Below are 22,290 nucleotides of genomic sequence, written 5' to 3' on the forward strand. Positions count from 1 at the left end.
CCCAGGGTTGGGGAATCAAGGACAAGAGGGTATCAGTTAAAAGTTAGAGGGGAAAGAATAAAAGGGAACCTGAGGGGCAATGTTTTTATACAGAGGGTGGTACGCATATGGAATGAGATGCCAGCAGAAGTGGTTGAGGAGGGTACATTAACATTTAAAAAGCATTTGGACAAATACATAGGAAAGTGCAATGAAATGGGGTTAGCTTTGATGGACATTTTGGTTAGCATGGGCCAGTTTGGCCCAAAGGGCCTCTCTCCCTGCTGTCGGGCTCTGACTCTAGATACTTTGGCACTGTGCTCAGAAAGGAGGGCACAGGTAATGTCCCAGAAATGTTGGGGGGCTCTGGGTTTAGTGAGAGGGAAATTTGTCATAGAGTCTAAATCTTTCCTACCCACATGCTTTTTGTCCAGATATCTTTTTAAATGTTGTTCATGTTTAGATATAGAAACAGAATTAGGCCAGTATCCTCATCGAATCTGCTCCACCATTCAATCATGGCTGATGTACTTTTCAGCATCATTCTCCTGCCTTCTCCCTGTAACATTTGATCCTCTTACGAATCTATCTCTGTCTCAAGTACACTCAATTGGCCTCCACAGACTCCAATACCCTCTGGGTATTGAATTCCACAGACTCCATACCCTCTGGCTGAAGAAATTCCTCTTTATCTCAGTTCTGAAGTGTAATCCCTTCATTCTGAGTCTGTGCCCTCAGGTTCTAGTCTCCCCTGTTAGTGGAAACATCATCTCCACGTCGACTCTTATCCGAGCCCCTCAGTATTCCATAAGTTTCGATCAGGTCCTGCCCTCATCCTTCTAAACTCGATAGAGTACAGAGCCAGATTCCTCAACAGCTCCTCCTATGACATGCCCTTCATACCCAGGATCATTCTTGTAAACCTCCTTTTGGACCCCTCCAATGCCAGTACCTCATTCCTTAGGTTGAGGGGCCGAAACTGCTCACAGTATTCCAAATGTGGTCTGATCAGAGCCTTATACAACCTCAGCAGTACTTCTCTGCTCTTGTATTCCAGCCCTCTTGAGATGAATGCTAACATTGCATTTGCTTTCCTCACTGCCAACTGTGAACCTGCATGTTAACCTGAAGAAAATTCTGAACTAGTACTCCCAAGTCACTTTGTGCTTCAGATTTCGGAGTCTTTTCCCATTTAGAAAATAGTTTATGCCTCTGTTCTTCCTACCAAAGTGCATAATCTCACACTTTCCCACATTGTATTCTATCTGTCACTTCTTTGCCCGCTCTCCTAGCCTGTCTAAGTCCTTTTGCAGCCTTCCTGCTTCAGTACTACCTGTCTCTTCATCTATCTTTTGTATCATCTGCAAACTTCGCAATAATGCTCTTAGTTTCTCCAGATCATTAATGCATACCGTGAATACCTATGGTCCCAACACAGACCCCTGCGGAACTCCAGTGGTCACCAATTATCATGATTGAATCGGTTAGGATTATAATTGGAGTTCAGAAGAATGAGTATCTTAAGAAACCTATTAAATTGTAACAGGGCTAGACAAGTTAGATGCAGGAATAATATTGCTGATGACCAGAGTCCAGAACCAAGGTTCAACCCAAACATACAGGTAAATCATTAGAATTGAGCTAAGTTTAAATATCTTCACCCAGTGTATGGTGAGTCTGTGGAATGTGCTTCCATAGTCAGGACCAAAATGATGTCTGATTTCAAAAAGGAGTTGGATAAATCACTTGGTGTAAAGGGATCATAGGATAGGAGGGAAAAGCTGGAACAGACTGTTGAGTTGAAAGATCAGCTGTGATCATAACAAATGGCAGAGCAGGCTCAAGGGGTCAAATGGCCTACTCCTGTTCCTATTTGAGAAAATTACTTCTACTTCAGTTGCTGTAAGTGGTAACTTTTAATCGATAAGTCGTCCTGTACCCCTTCCAAATCAGTGAAGCCATCTGAAAAGGGGCAACCAACAAACAGCATTGTGACCAGTGTAAGAATCCTCTCAGGATCCACAGAACTGTCTTACCATTTATTCTTTGTCCATCCAACCCACGTTGATTTTCCTGCCATTGTATTACTGTTTGTGTGTAAGGAGGAGTTGATAAGGGAATTAGAGTTTTAATCAGTCTGTGCCAATGTATTCATAGCTATTTACCTGTAGCTGAGTCTAATTACTTGTAAAGAATCATGATGAATCTGTTCTGTGCTTTTTGAGAACCTGGGTCTGAAATTTTTCTCAATATTTAACTTTTGTGACAGCTCTGGGAATAGCAGTGCTACCCCAGTAAAACAGATCAGAGTTTGAGAGGTAATCAAACATATTTCAAGTGAATTTACGATGGTTCTGTTTCTTTCCGGTCCAGTGATTGAGGAGCCCCTGTACCTTCGGCGGCGTCGGATGCTCAGTACTGGTTTCATGTACAGTCCCTGGAAATCTGCCTTCATGAGGCAGCATAAAATTGACACAAACTGGCGTTCTGGAGAGATAAAACCTCCAAAGGTAAGACCAAAGTTGCTGGTGTAGCTGCAAACTCTGTATAAATGCGGAGAAATTAACCCAAGCTTATCCTTAGCCTGTTAGTCTGGATTGTTTAACTAATGGTTCCAGTTTATAAACACTGAGGAAATGCTCAGATCTCTGTTGCTCGCCAAGTCATTGAAACACAACAAAAGGTGTGGGAGGTTGACTTGACATTTAGAGACAGCTTTGATGTATTAAGCTTGCACTCGAGTGACAGGAATGTTGGAACATCATAAAGCAGGAGTTTGCTGCAAAGCTGCTTGAGCCTGCTCTGCCATTTATTTAAATAATGTTGCATTTTTTGTTCATCAATCTACTTTTGTGCCCATTCCTTTTATCTCTGATTCTCTGGGTGCAAAAATATATAGATCATTTTCTTGAGCGTACTTGCTTTGGGGTTGGGAGTTCCGAAGATTAATAGTTCTCTGAGTGTAGAAATCAACTCTTGTCAGTCCCAAATGGCCAGGAGCTCAGTATGATACTGTGCCTCGTAGTTATTGACTCTACAAGTGCAGGAAACAGCGCCATTGCCAAAGAGGCATGCTGTTTCAGTGTGATTACCTGTCATTCTTCTAAACTGCAAAATCTTTGTGTACTTAGTCCTAGCCTTAGTGTTATGTTGATCTACTGTGTAGAAAAAGGTCCTTTAGCCCACCAAGTCTTCACTAGTGAAAACAAAACAAGCCTCTCATAATTCTCTTTCTATTTCCAGCACTTGGCCCATAGCTTGTTTGTCTTGCAAGTGCACATCTAAATTCTTCTTCAATGTTGTGAGGGTTTCTGCTTCAACCATCTTTACAAATAGTGAGTTCCAGATTTCCACCACCCCTTTGGGTGGTGTTGTGACATGGGGTAAACTGTCCTGCTTAATTTAAAACCAGCAACACAGAAAAGATTTATCCCGTGCAGTAATCTAAAAATTTGAATGACCAAGAACTATTTAAAGTAAAAATGAACAATTTTATTTCTTAAAGTATTACAAAGAATAATTACCTAACAATTATGTAAAAGTCCTTACTCTAACCTGTCTTTTACTTTCCCTTCTATAATACTGGGCTGATAAAACTACCAATTAAGATTTACAAAGCAACACTTCTTATCTCAAGACCAGGCAGCTTTTGGTTCTTCTTCTTGGATCTTCATGTATCATTGTCTTCTTAGGGATTCTGCTTCACAGCAGAAGCTGTGATGAAGGGCTTTTGCCCAAAGCATTGATTTTTCCTGCTCCTCAGATGCTGCTTGACCTACTATGTTTTCCCAGCACCACTCTAATCTTGATTCTGCTGCACAGATTACTGATCGAGAAAGATACCTTTTTAAGAGAGCTATTTTTCAGGCAGTCTTTTACCCACTGGGGCTTGGCATTTCTCATCCCAACTATTCAATTTTCCCCCAGTCTTATACCCCAGAGCATGGGATTGTGTCATTGGCTTTGGTAAAAACAATGACAGCAGATGCTGGAAACCAGAGTCTAGATTAGAGTGGTGCTGGAAAAGCACAGCAGTTCAGGCAGCATCCAAGGAGCAGGAAAATCGACGTTTCGGGCAAAAGCCTTCATCAGGAATACAGGCAGCGAGCCTGAAGGGTGTCATTGGCTTTTAAGATTGTCAATATATTTGATTCAAACTTGATTGGAAATTAGTATTTTTTTTCGGGGAATAATTTAAACTGATTGGCCAAATTCAAATTTTTTTTTGTTATTTCCAGGCAACCAGATAATCGAGTTCTTCGACCAAGTGTTACATTGTTGCCTTATTGAGAACACTTGGTGCTGTGACTGATGGTTCTGCTGCTTTTAACTCTCTTAAAGTACACCCACATCTTCATAACAGATGGGGAGAAAAGAATTTCCTCACATTGCTCTAAACCTACTACCACTTAGATTAAATCTATGCCCCTTGTTCATTATTCTTCACAAAATAAAAATGTTCCTTCCTGTCTGCCCTACCTATGCCTTTCAAAGTTATACATCCCAATCATGTTCCCTCCCAATCTCGTCTCTAAGTAAAACAATCTTTTTTCATAACTGAAACTCTCCAGCCCAGGCCAGATCCTGGTAAATCTTCTCTGAACCCTCGCCAGTGAGTGGATTTCAGAACTCCTAGCAGTCACCTTACCAATGGTTTATACAATTCCAGCATAATCTTCTCGTTCTTAGACTCTATGCATCAGCTAATTGAGGCCATTATATCAAATGCACTTTAGCCACTTGATCCACATGTTCTGATACCTGAAGGTGCCCATGTCGATGCACTCTATGTCCCACTGATCCTTCCCAAGGTCCTACTGTTCAGCATGTATTCCCTTGTCTTTTTGGTACTGCCCCAAGTGTGAGAAACAAGACTCTCAAATCAACCTGAGACAAAGCCTTGGAAACAAGAACAATTTATTACGGCCTTGCTAGTACTAGACGCCTCTGCAATCAAGCAAAAATGCATGTGTAACAAAGCATGTAAACTTTCTTTGTTCAGTTTGCAAGTTGCTGAATCACGCCTTCCTTTTCCCATTGGTCTAATCTCATCCTAGCATAAGCCGGTTACCTCACTTGTTTTTCTCTAATTTTCCTTATCTGACTACCCTGCTGTCCTAGTCCTTGTCTGTTACAGCCTGTCTGTTATTTTATCCAGTACCCCTTCACATAAGCTTATTGTGAAATGCCCCTAACTGCTTCTTTTGTGGTCAGCTACAACACTTTAAAGTTATTTCTTAGTTTAAAACTATTTCTTAAACAAAAACTTCTATATTCGTTAAAATCTTAGCCTTATGTATGCTGCAAGAATCCCGCGACCGTTTGTGTAATGTTCCCTTTCCCCTCCCCCCACAACACCCACTCACCCATCTGCAAAAACAACATCTCTAACCACCACCACCTGCAGAAACTACATTTCTAATCTCCCACACAAGTACATCACCTCCCATTGATCCGATTGCTTAAGTCTAAGTCATGTATGTATATGGGCAATTCCCAGGTTGCGAATGTGTTCCATTGTCGGGTACATTCATAAGCCGATTTGTAAGCAATATAGAACAATAAAAACAGTTGTTTGAAAATATGAGAACATAGAACAGTACAGCACAGTACAGGCCCTTCAACCCTTGATGTTGTGCCGGCCTTTTATCCAACTCTAAGGTCAGACTAACCTACATACTCTTTGTTGTGTTGATCGAAGAGCTTGCTGGATCTTTGAAATTTAATGCTAATAACAATCTGTGTAAGATCTCGCTTGTAACTAGACAATAGACAATAGGTGCAGGAATAGGCTATTCTGCCCTTCAAGCCTGCACCACCATTCAATATGATCATGGCTGATCATCCTTAATCAGTATCCTGTTCCTGCCTTATCTCCATAACCCTTGATTCCACTATCCTTGAGAGCTCTATCCAACTCTTTCTTAAATGAATCCAGAGACTGGGCCTCCACTGCCTTCTGGGGCAGAGCATTCCACACAGCCACCACTCTCTGAGTGAAGACGTTTCTCCTCATCTCTGTCCTAAATGGTCTACCCCTTATATTTAAGCTGTGTCGAAACTTTATTGCTGGAACAGCACAGCAGGTCAGGCAGCATCCAGGGAACAGGAGATTCGACGTTTCGGGCACAGGCCCTTCTTCAGGAATGAGCAGAGAGTGTTCAGCAGGAGAAGATAAAAGGTAGGGAGGAGGGACTTGGAGGAGGGGCGTTGGAAATGTGATAGGTGGAAAGAGGTCAAGGTGAGGGTGATAGGTCGGAGTAGGATGGAGGCGGAGAGGTCAAGAAGAAGACTGCAGGTCAGGAAGGCGGTGCCGGGCTGGAGGGATCCGGCTGAGACAAGGTGGGGGGAGGGGGGATGAAGAAACTGGTGAAGTCCAAGTTCATCCCCTGCGGTTGGAGGGTTCCCAGTCGGAAGATAAGACGCTCCTCCTCCGACCGTCGGGTTGTTGTGGTTTGGCGGTGGATGAGTCCAATGACCTGCATATCCTCGGTGGAGTGGGAGGGGGAGTTGAAATGCTGTGCTACAGGTTGGTTGGGTTGGTTCGTCCGGGTGGCCCAGAGGTGCTCTCTGAATCGCTCCGCAAGTAGGCGGCCTGTTTCCCCAATATAGAGGAGGCCACACCGGCTGCAGCGGATGCAGTAGATGATGTGGGTGGAGGTGCAGGTGAATCTGTGGCGGATATGGAAGTTTCCTTTGGGGCCTTGGAGAGAAGTGAGGGGGGAGGTGTGGGCGCAAGTGTTGCACCTCCTGCGGTTGCATGGGAAGGTGCCGGGAGTGGAGGTTGGGTCGGTGGGGGGTGTGGATCTGACAAGGGAGTCGCGGAGGGAGTGGTCTCTACGGAAAGCTGATAGGGGAGGGGAGGGAAATATATCCTTGGTGCTGGGGTCTGTTTGGAGGTGGTGGAAGTGACGGCGGATGATGCGCTGTACATGGAGATTGGTGGGGTGGTAGGTGAGGACCAGTGGGGTTCTGTCCTGGTGGCGGTTGGAGGGGCAGGGCTCAAGGGCAGAGGAGCGGGAAGTGGAGGAGATGCGGTGGAGGGCACCGTCGACCACGTCGGGGGGGAAATTGCGGTCCTTGAAGAAGGAGGCCATCTGTGTTGTACGTATTTTGAACTGGTCCTCTGGTTCGGCACTCACCCATCAGTGGAAACATGTTTCCTGCTGCCAGAGTGTCCAATCCTTTCATAATCTTATACGTCTCAATCAGATCCCCTCTCGGTATTCTAAACTCAAGGGTATACAAGCCCAGTTGCTCCAGTCTTTCAGCGTAAGGTAGTCCCGCCATTCCAGGAATTGACCTCGTGAACCTACGCTGCACTCCCTCAATAGCCAGAATGTCTTTCCTCAAATTTGGAGACCAGAACTGCACACAATACTCCAGGTGTGGTCTCACCAGGGCCCTGTACAGCTGCAGACGAACCTCTTTGCTTCTATACTCAATCCCACTTGTTATGAAGGCCAGCATGCTATTAGCCTTCTTCACTACCTGCTGTACCTGCATGATTATCTTCATTGACTGGTGTACAAGAAGAACACCCAGATCTCTCTGTACTGCCTCTTTACCTAAATTGATTCCATTGAGGTAGTAATCTGCCTTCCTGTTCTTGCCACCTAAGTGGATAACCATACATTTATCCACATTAAACTGCATCTGCCATGCATCTGACCACTCACCTTACCTGTCCAGGTCACCCTGTAATCTCCTAACATCCTGCTCACATTTCACCCTGCCACCCAGCTTAGTATCATTAGCAAATTTGCTAATGTTATTACTAATACCATCTATTATGAACTATTAGTGTTCATAATCAGACATGGCTAAATCAGGGACAGTTTGTACACCACAAACAGCAGGGGCCCCAACACTGCTCCCTGCAGAATCCCTCAGGACACAGGCTTCCAGTCATGCAGTCGCCTCTTGACAATTATCCTCTGCTTTCTGCTTCTCAGCCAATTCTGGATCCAATTAACCTCACTTTCTGGAATCCTTGAATTTGTTGGTTAGCTTTTGTTTGATACGTTTTGTTTTTATTTGGCTTGAAGATGTATGTATGTAATGCTGTATATAGCATCCTTCCTGAAATTCTGCAAGGGAATGATAGCAAGACTACTATTGCTTGGGGATTGGAGTTTAAAAATAGACAAGGAGAGTGACCAATTCGACAGCTGTTGGTGAGGCCACTCCTGGAATACTATGAACCGGTCTCTTTCTTCAAAGATGCACTGGCAATGGGATTGGTTCAAAAGTGATTCAGTAGGCCGAATCCTGGGATGAAGGGTTTAACTAATCCGATCATAATAGCAGGTTCAGCCTTCATTGAGCTTGAGTTAAGTTGGCCATGATCATCATAAAGCAACAGCAAGCTTGGGGGGCAAAATGTCCTACCTAGTCCAATTCTTATGACCTTTCTCATTCAATCATTGCAGTCTTGGAAGAATGATTTGATGTAATTGTAAAATTAATGCTTTGAGTACCAAGTCAAGTGTGTTGTTGTTACAGGAGTTGCATGTGTATTGGACTAGGCCAGCCTGGAAGGGTGGTGTTTTGTTAATGATGAGCTTTCATGGTTATTTTCTGGCACTAGGCCATGAATTGCCTGCTTTATTGAATTCATTCCCTCCTTGCTCCTGATGGGAAAAATTTAGCTTCTAGTTTGCTTATTGCAGTAGCTCAACCAAAGAATTGAAAACCATTAATGACAAAGATTGAGATAAGATAACTGTCTAAGCAAAAGGTGACCAATGCAGATTTATCTTTCTCTTCCTGAGAGAACATGCCTTATGAATTCTGGTCTATTATCTAACATCAGTTCCTGTGCTCTTCATTGACAGTGATCCAGCATGTATACACAGTGCCAGAGACCTGGGTTCCATTCCTGCCTCAGGCAACTGGCTGTGTGGAGTTTGCACATTCTCCCTGTGTCTGCGTGGGTTTTCTCCGGGTGCTCCGGTTTCCTCCCACAGTCCAAAAATGTGCAGGTTAGGTGAATTGGCCATGCTAAATTGCCCATAGTGTTAGGTGAAGGGGTAAATGGGTCTGGGTGGGTCGTGCTTTGGCGGGTCGGTGTGGACTTGTTGGACCGAAGGGCCTGTTTCCACGCTGTAAGCAATCTAATCTAATCAGTGTAAAGTTTGTGGGTGGCGCGGTGGCACAGTGGTTAGCACTGTTGCCTCACAGCGCCTGAGACCCGGGTTCAATTCCCGCCTCAGGCGACTGACTGTGTGGAGTTTGCACGTTCTCCCCGTGTCTGCGTGGGTTTCCTCCGGGTGCTCCGGCTTCCTCCCACAGTCCAAAAGATGTGTCGGGTCAGGTGAATTGGCCATGCTAAATTGCCCGTAGTGTTAGGTAAGGGGTAAATGTAGGGGTATGGGTGGGTTTCGCTTCGGCGGGTCGGTGTGGACTTGTTGGGCCGAAGGGCCTGTTTCTACACTGTAATGTAATCTAAAAAAAAATCTAATCTTTGACATGATGAAAATGAGCTATTTTACTTGCACCCCAGCCCTGAAAGTTCACTGAACCAAATATGGTGTGACACTGAACCATAAGCTCATGATTCATGAAGTGACTAAGTTTTTATCTGGAAGCATTCTGCTCTCATATTAGGCATTTCTGTAATGGCAATCATTCTGCCTACTGACCAAAAGCCCACATTGAATGGTGTATTGCAGCTGAGTTGGAGGAGATTGAGGGTTCCTCCTCTTGATTGTTACAGCAGTCTTTTCTGCCAGAACATGAATTTTTGGGCTATCGGTTGAAATCAAAGCTATTTATAGTTGAGACAAACTGCTACTGGAAATAAGTTGGTGAAAAATAGACAAACCGAGTTAATACTGGCAAGCTCTGGGAAATAATTCCCAGTACAGGAGGTTTTCAGGTATGAAGTGAAGTATAATAGCAGGGAGAGAGAGCAGTGCTGTTCAATTAATTTTGCCTTCTCTTGCAAAAAAAAATGATGGACCAAATGAGTATCTACTTAATGTTTTACAGAAGAGCTGCAGAGAAACCTAGGACTGAAGAGCAGGGACTAGGAGCTGAATATTAATGGCTGAGGTTTTAATCTCCAAATTGACATGAAGGGCAGATAAAGATGCCAGTTAGCTGCATTGTGAAATTAAACAGGATGTAAATAATTCTGAAGATATTTAATGTTCACGTTCAGTGTTAGTGCTGCTGACTGGTAAAACAATTGTTTTGTTTGTATTTTCAGGTGCTGAAAGGTCATGATGATCATGTCATCACTTGCCTGCAGTTCTCAGGAAATCGGATTTTGAGTGGTTCCGATGACAACACACTCAAAGTATGGTCTGCAATAACAGGCGAGGTATACATCCTATTGTCTATTTGGCTTCCCTCACAATCAGCCCAACCATTTGCCTCATCTTGAGTTTGCCCCCACCCCCTCAAAAAAAAATCCCCAAATACTTGTTTGTTTGCATTGACTGCTCCACACATAAGAACGAAGGAAATTTACAGCCCTGGAACAGGCCCTTCGGCCCTCCAAGCCTGAGTCGATCCAAATCCACTGTCTGAACCTATTGCCCAATTCCTAAGGATCTGTATCCCTTTGCTCCCCACTTAATCTTGCATCTATCCAGACGCACTTTAAATGAATCTACCATGCCTGCCTCTGCTGGCAACACATTCCAGGCACCTATCACCCTCTGTGCAAAGTACTTCCCCTTAAACTTTTCTCCTCTCACCTTGAATGTATGACTTCTCGTTATTTAATCCCTCACCCTGGGAAAAAGCTTATCTCTATCTACCCTGTCTGTACCCTTCATGATTTTGTAAACCTCAATCAAGTCCCCCCCTCAATCTTCTTTTTTCTAATGAAAACAATCCTAACCTACTCAACCTCTCTTCATAGCTAGCACCTTCCATACAAAGCAATATCTCTGCACCCTCTCCAGAGCGTCCATATCCTTTTGGTAATGTGTCCAGAACTGGACACTGTATTCTAAATGCGGCCGAACCAATGTCTTGTACAATTTTAACATGGCCTGCCAGCTCTTATACTCAATACCCCGTCCAATGAAAGCAACATACAATATGACTTCTTGACCACTCTATCCACCTGTGCACCTACCTTCAGGGTAGAATAAACCTGCACTCCCAGATCTCTCTGCCCATCAACTTTTCCCAAGGCTCTTCCGTTTTCGGTATAGTTCGCTCTAGAATTAGACCTTCCAAAATGCATCACCTCACATTTGCCCGGATTGAACGCCATCTGACACTTCTCCGCCTAACTCTCTAGTCTGTCTATATTCTCCTGTATTCTTTGACAGTACTCTATGCTTTCATGCTACTCCATCAAGCTTCGTGTCATCTGCAAACTTGCTGATCAGACCACCAATGCTCTCTCCAGATCATTTATGTATATCGCAAACAAAGTATGGGCGGCACGGTGGCACAGTGGTTAGCACTGCTGCCTCACAGCGCCAGAGACCCGGGTTCAATTCCCGCCTCAGGCGACCGACTGTGTGGAGTTTGCACATTCTCCCCGTGTCTGCGTGGGTTTCCTCCGGGTGCTCCGGTTTCCTCCCACACTCCAAAAATGTGCAGGTTAGGTGAATTGGCCACGCGAAATTGCCTGTAGTGCTAGGTGCAGGGGTAAATGTAGGGGAATGGGTCTGGGTGGGTGCGCTTCGGCGGGTCGGTGTGGACTTGTTGGGCCGAAGGGCCTGTTTCCACACTGTAAGTAATCTAATCTAAAAAAAAGTGGCCCCAGCACTGATCCCTGTGGAACACCACTGGTCACCTTTTTCCATTTCGAGGAACTCCCTTCAACTACTACTGTCTCCTGTTGCTCAACCAGTTCTTTATCCACCTAGCCTAGAGCACCCTGCACACCATGTGACTTTACTTTCTCCATTAGTTTTACCATGGGAACCTTATCAAACACCTTCCTAAAGTCCATGTATCTGACATCTACAGCCCTTTCTTCATCTATTAACTTAGTCTCTTCCTCAAAGAACTCCTGCATAGAACATAGAACAATACAGCGCAGGACAGGACCTTCAGCCCTTGATGTTGCACTGACCTGTGAACTAATTTAAGCTCATCCCCCTACACTATCCCATCCTCATCTATGTGCTTATCCAAAGATTGTTTAAATCTCTCCAATGTGGCTGTGTTAACTACATTGGCAGACAGGCCACTCCACGCCTTTACACTCTGAGTAAAGAACCTGCCTCTGGCATCTGTCTTAAATCTATCACTCTAATTTGTAATTATGCCCCCTTGTTCAAGATGACATCATCATCCTCGGAAAAAGACTTTCACCGTCTACCCTATCTAATCCTCTGATCATCTTGTATGTCTCTATCAAATCCCCTCTGAGCCTTCTTTCCAAGTCTCTCAGCTTTTCCTCATATGACCTTCGCTCCAGACCAGGCAACATCCTGGTAAATCTTCTCTGCACCTTTTCCAATGCTTCCACATCTTTCCTGTAATGGGGCGACCAGAACTCTACACAGTATTCCAAGTGTGGCCACAGTAGCGTTTTGTATAGTTGCAGCATGAGATTACGGCTCCAGAACTCAATCCCTCTACCGATAAGACCTAACACACCTTATGCCTTCTTAAAAGCACTATCAACCTGGATGGCAACTTTCAGGGATCTATGTACCAAGATCCCTCTGCACGTCCACACTACCAAGAATCTTTCCATTGACCCAGTATTTTGCTTCCTGTTATTCTTCCCAAAGTGAATCACCTCACATTTATCTGCATTGAATTCCATTTGCCACCTCTCAGCCCAATTCTGCAGTTTATCCAAGTCCCCTGCAACCTGTAACATTCTTCCACACTGTCCACTACTCTACCGACTTTAGTGTCATCTGCAAACTTACTAACCCATCCAAGTCATTTAATGACAAACAGCAGTGGTCCCAAAATCGATCCTTGTAGCACACCTGCTTTGGGGGGGGGGGGGGGGGGACCTGATTGAGGTTTACAAAATCATGAAGGGTATAGACAGGGTGGATCGAGATAAGCTTTTTCCCAGGGCGAAGGATTCAATAATGAGAGGTCATGCTTTCAAGGTGAGAGGTGAAAAGTTTAAGGGGGATACACGCGGCAAGTACTTCACACAGGGTGGTGGGTGTCTGGAACGCATTGCCAGCAGAGGTGGTAGAGGCAGGCACGGTAGATTCCTTTAAGATGCATCTGGACAGATGCATGAGTCGGTGGGGAGCAGAGGGATACAGATGCTTAGGAATTGGGAGACAGGTTTAGGCAGTACGTTTGGATCGGCTCAGGCTTGGAGGGCCGAAGGGCCTGTTCCTGGGCTGTAAATTTTCTTTGTTCTTTGTTTTCTTGTGGAGTGAGAACAGACTCCAGGCTGAATATTTTCCATCAACTACCACTCGCTGCCTTCTTGCAGAAAGCCAGTTTCTAATCCAAACTGCTAAATCATTCTCAGTCCTATGCGTTTGCATTTTCTCCAACAGCCTACCATGTGGAACTTTATCAAAGGCTTTACTGAAGTCCATGTATACCACTTCAACTGCCCTACCCTCATCTACATACTTAGTCACCTTCTCAAAAAACTGAGGTTTGTGAGACATGATCTACCCTTGACGAAACCATGTTGACTTTCTGCAATCAAATTGTTGCTTGCATGATGAATATAAATCCTATCTCTCATAATCCTTTCCAAAACCTTTGTCACAACAGATGTAAGGCTCACTGGGTCATCCCTACTGCCCTTATTGAACAAGGTCACAACAATTGCAATCCTCCGGTCCTCTACTAAACCTGTAGACAATGACGACTCAAAACTCAAAGCCAAAGGTTCCACCATCTCCTCCTTAGCTTTCCAGCGAATCCTTGGATAAATCCCATCCGGCCCAGGGGACTTGTCTACTTTCACCTGCTAGAATTGATAACACCTCTTCCTTACTAACCTCAATCCTTTCTACCCAGTCATCCTTTTATTCCTCATATACCTATAGAAAGCTTTAGGGTTCTCCTTTATTCTATTTGCTAAAGACTGCTCGTGTCTTCTCTTTGCTCTTTTCAACTCTCTCTCAATCCTTCCTCGTTAATCTGTAACTCTCCATTGCCTCATCTGAAACCATTTCGTCTCATCGTCACATAAGCCTCCTGCTTCCACTTAACAAGTGATGCAATTTCTGTGGTAAACCAAGATTGCCTTACCTTATCACTTCCTCCCTGCCTGACAGGGACATACCTGTCAAGGACATGCAATATCTGTTCCTTTTACCAGCTCCACATTTCAATTGTCCCCATCCTGTGCATTTTGCTACCCCATTCTATGCCCCTTAAGTCTTGCCTAATTGCATTATAATTAGATTAGATTAGATTACATTACAGTGTGGAAACAAGCCCTTCGGCCCAACAAGTCCACACCGACCCGCTGAAGCGCAACCCACTCATACCCCTACATTTACCCCTTACCTAACACTACGGGCAATTTAGCACGGCCAATTCACCTAACCTGCACATCTTTGGACTGTGGGAGGAAACTGGAGCACCCGGAGGAAACCCACGGAGACGTGGGGAGAACGTGCAAAGTCCACACAGTCAATCGCCTGAGGCGAGAATTGAACCCGCGTCTCTGGCGCTATGAGGCAGCAGTGCTAACCACTTGTCCTTGTCCCATCGATAACTCTTGCCCTGTGGCGTGTACCTATCCCTTTCCATCACTAAATTAAACTTAATTGAATTATGATCACTTTCTCCAAAGTGCTCAACTACCAGTAAAGCAAACACCTGGCCTGGTTCATTACCAAGCACCAGATCCAGTGTGGCCTCCCTCTTTTCGGCCCTTCGACATACTGTGTCAGGAAACCCTCCTGCACACGTTGAACAAAAATTAGTCCATCCGATGCACTCAAGTTATAGCATTTCCAGTCAAGTTGGGGAAGTTAAAGTCCACCATAATAACCACCCTGTTCCTTTCACTCCTACACAGAATCATTTTGCCAATCCTCTCCTAAACCTCCCTGGAACTCTGCGGAGTTCTTTCAGCCTCCTTTATACTCTCCTTGACTGACAAGGCCACACCTCCCCCTCTTTTACCACCTTGCCTGTTCGTAATGAAAGATCTAAACCCTGGAACCTGCGACATCCATTCCTTACCCTGCTCTATGCATGTCTCCGAAATGGCCACAACATTGAAGTCCCAGGTACCTAACCATGCTGCAAGCTCACCTACCTTATTCCAGATACTTTGGCATTGAAGGGGCACTTTAAACCAGCTTGCTGTCTGCCAGCACACTCCTGTGACTGTGAAATCCTGTTCATGCCCTCCATGTCATGTCTCCTCCTCCTCCTGTGCACTGGAGCTACACCTCCGGTTCCCATCCCCCTGCTGAGCTAGTTTAAACCTACCCGAATAGCACCAACAAATTTCCCACCCAGGATATTAGTACCCCTCTGGTTCAAGTGAAGAACGTCCTGTTTGTAGATGTTCCACCTTCCTCAGAATGAGCTCCAATTATCAAGTACCTGAAACCCTCCCCCCTGCACTATCCCTGCAGCCATGTGTTCAGCTGATATCTCTCCCTATTCCTTGCCTCACTATCACATGGCACGGGCGACAAACCAGAGATCACAACTCCGTTAGTTTTAGCTCTCGGCTTCCACCCTAGCTCCCTGAAATCCTGCCTTACATCCAGATCCCTCTTTCTACTTGTGTCAATGGTACCTATGTGGACCACGACTTGAGTCTGGTCACCCTCTCCCTTCAGGACCCCAAAGACGTGATCAGAGACATCACAGACCCTGGCACCTGGGAGGCAACACACCAACCGTGAGTCTCTTTTGTTCCCAACGAATCTTCTATCTGACCCTCTAACTATTGAATCCCCAATTACTAACACTCTCCTCCTTTCCTTCTTTCCTTTCTGTGCAACAAGGGCAGACTTTATGCCAGAGAATTTGGCCCCATTTCATGCCCCTAGTAAGTCGTCGTCCCCCATCTCCCCCAACAGTATTCAAAACGGTATACTTGGTTTTTCAGGGGATCGCTCCACTGACTGACTGTATTTTTCCCCCTTCGAACAGTCACCCAACTTTCTTCGTGCCTAGGAGCAACTGCTTCTCTGTAACTCTTATCTATCACAGCCTCTTCCTCCCGCTCCAGTTCCCTAACACAGTCTTGGAGGAGCGAGAGTTGGGTGCACTTCCTGCAGATGTACTTGGATGGGGCACTAATGACGTCCCTCACCTCAAACATCATGCAGGAGGAACATTCCTGTACCTGCACTGTCATCCCTGCTAGTCACCTTATCAGAAAGTAAAAAAGAAGAGAAACTTATCTGATGTGTCCCTGGTCTTTTAGGTTAGAGGAGGTGGTTGGATGAGAGGCCCTACAAAGGTAGGGTCTTGGGTTTAGAAAACACTCATTTATATAGCTGTGAGGAAAAAAAGTCTCTCCTTTCCCAGAAACCTCGGCTGTCCGGTGTCATGTGTAAAAAGTTAAATCAATGACTCACCTCTCCTGACAGGCCCTTGGTCCAAGCTCTTGCCCTTTGAGCTTCTGCTGCTGAAAAACAGAAATACTCCACCAACCCAAAGTTTTGTCTGTTTGTTTCACTGCCATTTCCCCCTCATTCTATCGACAGTTGAATTGCTCAAATCTGTGTGCTTTTTGCTAGTTTTCCAGATTTTCCCCTCAACGTACACAATTTTGAAACTCTATTGCCATTTGTCTGTGTTGTATGGTTGGGTGGCCTTACCTTTTCAGACAATGTATTGCAGCCTGGTGGCCTCTGTAGAATGAGGGAATTGTAAACCTGAAGCCACACTGTACCTGTCCCTCGATCTATGCTTTGTGGATAATTTAGTTTGAGCCAGTTTTTTTTTTTAAACCCCTCGCATTCTTTCAGTGTAAATTGCAGTCAGCCAACTGTTTAGGAACGTGTACTGTTTCGGGAATCTATCTATAACAAGGAAAGAATGAAGTGAGTCTCTAACCAACCCTGTAAAAAGTGTTCTCTTAACATGAGTTAAATATTGGTCAGATTGTTGTGTGAAAATCCTTCTGAATGTTTGCTGAGGTGTAAGAGGATGAGGCAGGCAAACCTGAATGCAGAAAATTACCTCTGAGTTCCCTTGATCTCGCTGGCTCTGTAGTTTGTACTCCACACACCTGAGATGAGATCCACCCAACATCGAAATACAGTACTCTCCATAGAAAGTAGATTCATAGAGATGTACAGCGTGGAAACAGATTCTTTTGTCCAATTCATCCATGCCCACCAGATATTCTAAATTAATCTAGTCCCATTTACACTTGACTCATAACTCTCCAATCCCTTCCTACTCATATACCCATCCAGATGCCTTTTAAATGTTGTAATTGTACCAGCCACCACCACTTCCTCTGGCAGCTCATTCCATACACGTACCACCCTCTGCGTGAAAACGTTGCCCCTTAAGTCCATTTTATACTTTTCCCCTCTCACCCTAAACCTATGCCTCTGGTTCTGGACTCCCCCACCCCAGGGAAAAGACTTTGCCTATTTATTCTATCCATGCCCCTCATGATTTTATAAACCTCTATAAGGTCACCCCTCAGCCTCTGACGCTCCAGGGAAAAAAGCCCCAGCCTGTTCAGCCTCTCCCTATAGCTCAAATCCTCCAACCCTGGAACATTCTTGTAAATCTTTTCTGAACCCTTTCAAGTATCACAACATCCTTCCAAGAGGAAGAAAATCAATATTCCAAAGTGGCCTAACCAATGTCCTACACAGCCGCAACATGATCTCCCAACTCCTGAGAGGTTGAGGAATTGCACACAATGCTCTTCACTGATCATAGAGAATGGGGTTGTCTGCTGGAAAACTAGGCTGCAGACTCTGCAATATGTCTGTCTGCTTCACATGTTTAAATAAAAGTTGAACATGGAGACAAGGCAGCATTACTTCCTTAACCTAAACCATTTCACTGCTGTCGTATCTCTTCACTCAAAATAAAAAGGTTGGCAGCAAGCCATTAGACTCATCATGTCTGTGTTGACTGAGTTAGAGAGCTGCAATTTAATTCCACTTGCCAGCTCTTGATTTCTTATCCTGTGTGCTAACATAAAATATAGGAAGTGGTATTGGCCATTCAGCTCTTCTAGGTTACAGCACTTGAGTTATTATTTCAAGTGTGATGGAGTTCTCTGCATCTTCACCCTTTCAGGAAGTGCGATCTGGAGCCCCACCATCCTATGGGTGGGGAAAGAAATACTCAGATTTTACTCACTCAGGAAGGGAAATTATGTCTCTTCAACCATTGATCTTTCTGCTAGGGTAAATAGGTTCTTCCTTTCCACTTTACCCATGCTCCCTGTCCTTTTTCTATATCAGTCCAGACAAAGCATTCTGCTTGATCCACGCCCTCCTCAAATAATGCTCAGTAGCAGCAATGTGTGCCATTTACAAGATGCACTGCAGAAGTTCACTCAAGATCCTCAGACAGCACCTTCCAAACCCACAACCACTTCCTTCTAGAACAACAAGAGCAGTGGATACTGCCACCTTGACGTTCCCCTCCAAGCTACTCGTGGTCCTAATTTTGAAATATGTCACCTTTCTTTCACTATCACTGGGTCAAAGTCCTGGCGTTCTCTCCTTAAGGGCATTATGGGTAAACCTACAGCGGTTCAAGAAGGCAGCTCATCCCCATCTTCTCAAGGACAACTAGATATGGCCAGTCAGTGATGCCCATAATCCCACAAAACAATTTTTAAAATTCTTCTCTCAGCCTCCTCTATTCCATACAGAATAACCTTGGGCTTTCAAATTTTTTTTAACCAAAATTCTCCACTTCAGGTCTTATGTGGAACTCCCACAATGCAATCAAACCTGCTAGTTAGGTGGTACTATTCGCAGCACTCTGGTACTCAGTTAATAATGAGAAGAATCTCGTTTTTCAGGCCACCTAATCTACTTGCCCTTGAGGAATATGTGAAATTGTACTCCAAGGTCCCTCTGTTCCTCTACACTATCTGACCTTCTTTTATAGTGTATTTCCTTGCCATGTTTGTTGTTCCCTCTTGTTCAAGTTGAATTCTATTTGCAGCTTTTCTGCCCAGCAATCTATTGATTCCCATTCTTCAATTCACATCTTCTTTCTCACTATTAACCACTGAACCGATCTTCGTTTCATTTCCATCTGGTTAGAGGAAATTTCTCTATCAAATGGATGATTTGCTGTGCACAAAGTAGTGTATTTTGTGAGGTACTGTGCCCTGTTTCATGTGAGGCATGATAAAATCATGTTTATAAATAAAAGGCTGTTTCTTTTGTTGAGTTCTTCCTATTTTCTGTCATGCTACTCGTGGTTGTTTTTAGAACTCCATTTGTTGGTTTGTTTTGCAGTGTGTGCAGACGCTGGTTGGACACACAGGTGGAGTTTGGTCCTCCCAGATGAGAGGGAATATCGTTATCAGTGGCTCGACAGACCGTACCCTGAAAGTATGGAATGCAGAAACGGGTGAATGTATTCACACGCTTTACGGACACGCCTCCACTGTACGCTGCATGCATCTCCATGGCAACAAGTAAGGCAACATCTGGATAAATGGTACTCAAAGCAATCTTGATGTAATGCCTAAATAAACAATGTGATGTTGAATGATGATACTTTCCAGGTTAAGGGACAGTGTCACCTATTCAGCTGGAGTAACCTGTGCTAGTCCATTTCTCAAAACATGCTTACATTCCTGTCCTGCAAATCATTTAACCTTCCAGGCTCTGCCTTTGAAACCTGTGAAATCTTCCTCTAATTTCACCTTTCATTCTTCTAATGGTCCTCAATCTTTGAGTCCCTCCCCACAGCTTACTAACTTGTCGAAATGATCTTCTGCTAGTTATCCTTTTGAAAACCTTACGTTGATTTAAAAATATTTGTGAAATTGCACATCCTAACTCCTGTAATCACACAAGCAATCTGTACAGTCTCCTTAACCAACATCTTCCAAACCCACAATCACTTCCATCCAGAAGGACAAGGGCAGCAGATACATGGGAGCACCACCAACTGCAAGTTCTCCTCCAAGCCACACTCCATCCCCCTGATTTGGAAATATATCACCATTCCTTCAGTGTCGCTGGATCAAAATCCTGGAATTCCCTCCCTCATGGTATTGTGGGTGCACCTACAGCACATGAACTGCAGTGGTTCAAGAAGGCAGCTCACCCCCACCTTCTCAAGAGCAACCAGGGACGAGCAATAAATGCTGCCCAGCCAGCAACACCCACATCCCCAGAAAAATGTAAACAAATTTCTGGTCCACTGAAAAAAATGTACCTTTTTGTATTAAGCTATTTGATAAGTTTATAAAATATTAATCTGTAATTTTTTTGAGAGGTTCAATGTTGAGCTGAAATGTCACTTGGATGTCAGATAAAGCAGTCGACACCTGCTGTCATCAGTTGTAGACTGGTGTCGTAGGAAAGGAGAGCATTCCAACCATTGGACCCTAATTAGCTTCTATCCAATTAGTGCTCCACAGTTCAAACCTGCAGCTTTTCAATTGCCTTTTGAAAGTTTTATATTAAATCATCTTCCACCATCCTTTTAGGCAGCACATTTCATGACATTCAGCAGCTTTTTAAAAAAATTCTCCATGTTTATTTTGCTAGTTAAGTTAAATCTCTCTCTCTCTGATTAATGACCTTCCTGCCAATGGAAAAACACTCTGGATTTACTCTGAGGTGATGATTTTGAACACCTTTTAAGTCTTGCCCTCACCATCTATACTTCTAGGAGAATGTCACATACACTCACTTTGCAACAATGAAGAAGCTCAGTTATGCCTTCCTTCTGGTAAATAAATTTCTCCTGATTTCTTCTCTCTTCACTTCCCTCCCAAACCAAGTAAAGTCTAACATGTTAGCTATAGATTAGTGTTTTTGAGATTTGCAAAAATATGGAGCCTGGAGGCTATCTGTGTACATGCTTTTGATTGAATAGGTAGACATGAAGTCCTGAAAACTGTATCCTTCCAGTTTATCACTTAAAATGCATTACATAAACATTTAATGCAGTTTTTTTGCTTCTAATCAAAATATTCCTTTCCATTAGATCAATGTTGAAGCCTAAAAGCTGAGTTCTGGGAGGTGATATTGATCTGATGTCAGCCCTCCCAGACAGTTGTCTCCATTACCCTGCTCCCTATTGCCACACGTGCCAGTGTTTGTTTCCTGTTGTTCTCTCTGAACCAACAAAAGGAATCTTTTGAATCCAATTCGCCTGTTTGTCTCTCCTTAAGCCAGCACTTGCTTTACATTTAAAGTCAGAGTTGTGGAGGTCTACAGCAAAGAAAAGGGCCCTTCAGCTTATCAAATCCGGGCAGGTCAAAAGCAACCACCTAATTATTCTAATCCAATTTTCAAACACTTGGCCCATGGATTTGTATGCCTTGGCATAACAAGTGTACATCTGAATACAATCTGAAGGAGAAAGTGAGGACTGCCAGATGCTGAAGACTCTGGACTACATTCAGGCCAACACAATTTGGACCTGAACAGGACAACCAGTATGTCTTACAAATCCAAAGCCTCCAGAAAAGGTTCTCCTTCTGGATCCTCTGCTCCATACTCTCAGCCATGCGCCATACTCTCCCTGCCTCAGCTCCAGGGCCACACTCTTCCAGACCTGCAAAGGACCTCTACTGTTTTATATCTTCAGAAGAACTCACATGCTCAAAAAAACTTTCTTTCACCATATTGGACATAAAAGAGCCTAAGTTATGCAAACTTTCATGTACTTGCCTCAATACATGGGTTTCCTTAATCGTTCCAGAACCTTCTCCTGGCCTCTGGAACTGCTCGGACACTATGAGCCACAAGGCCGCTCCAGCCACAACCGTCGCGGCGAATTATGACGTCACTTACACCCTGCCACCTCATGGACTGCCAACCATGTCACCTCCGGGATCGCCGTCCAGGCACCCGCCTCCGGGATCGCCGTCCAGGCACCCGCCTCCAGGATCGCCGTCCAGGCACCCGCCTCTGTGACCAGCACAAGATCCACTGCTGCCGGCACTGCCACAATATTCACCCTGCAAGTACATCTTCTACAAAAACCACCAACGCCCACTGCTATATGGACTGCACTTCCTCCCACCTGCCTCCTGTAAAAACACCAGCTCTTATTCCCAACTCCTCCACCCCCACTGCATCCGTTCCCAGGAGGGCTAATTCCACCACAGAAAATCCCAGGTGGCCTCGTTCAAAGACTGCAGTTTCCATTCCCACGTGGTCAATGATGCCCTCCTGCAAACCTCCATTTCCTGCCCCACCCCTCCCAGCGCAACAAAGACAAAACCTCCCGATCCTCACC

At 44.6% G+C, this 22,290-nt stretch overlaps 1 protein-coding gene across 1 annotated transcript in view; it reads left to right on the forward strand.

The window, feature by feature from the left end:
* Positions 1-22,290, forward strand: part of LOC122550994 (F-box/WD repeat-containing protein 7-like) — a 225,437-nt gene that overhangs the window by 178,685 nt on the left and 24,462 nt on the right. Inside the window, exons 8-10 of the mRNA XM_043692588.2 lie at positions 2,353-2,489; positions 10,193-10,306; positions 19,323-19,504. Coding sequence (XP_043548523.1) covers positions 2,353-2,489; positions 10,193-10,306; positions 19,323-19,504 — 433 coding nt within the window. The remainder of the gene's footprint in view (positions 1-2,352; positions 2,490-10,192; positions 10,307-19,322; positions 19,505-22,290) is intronic.

Source organism: Chiloscyllium plagiosum, unplaced genomic scaffold (assembly GCF_037043375.1).
Source record: "Chiloscyllium plagiosum isolate Xiang-an unplaced genomic scaffold, Cpla_swu_hap1 HiC_scaffold_6, whole genome shotgun sequence".
NCBI classification, from domain to species: Eukaryota; Metazoa; Chordata; class Chondrichthyes; order Orectolobiformes; family Hemiscylliidae; genus Chiloscyllium; species Chiloscyllium plagiosum.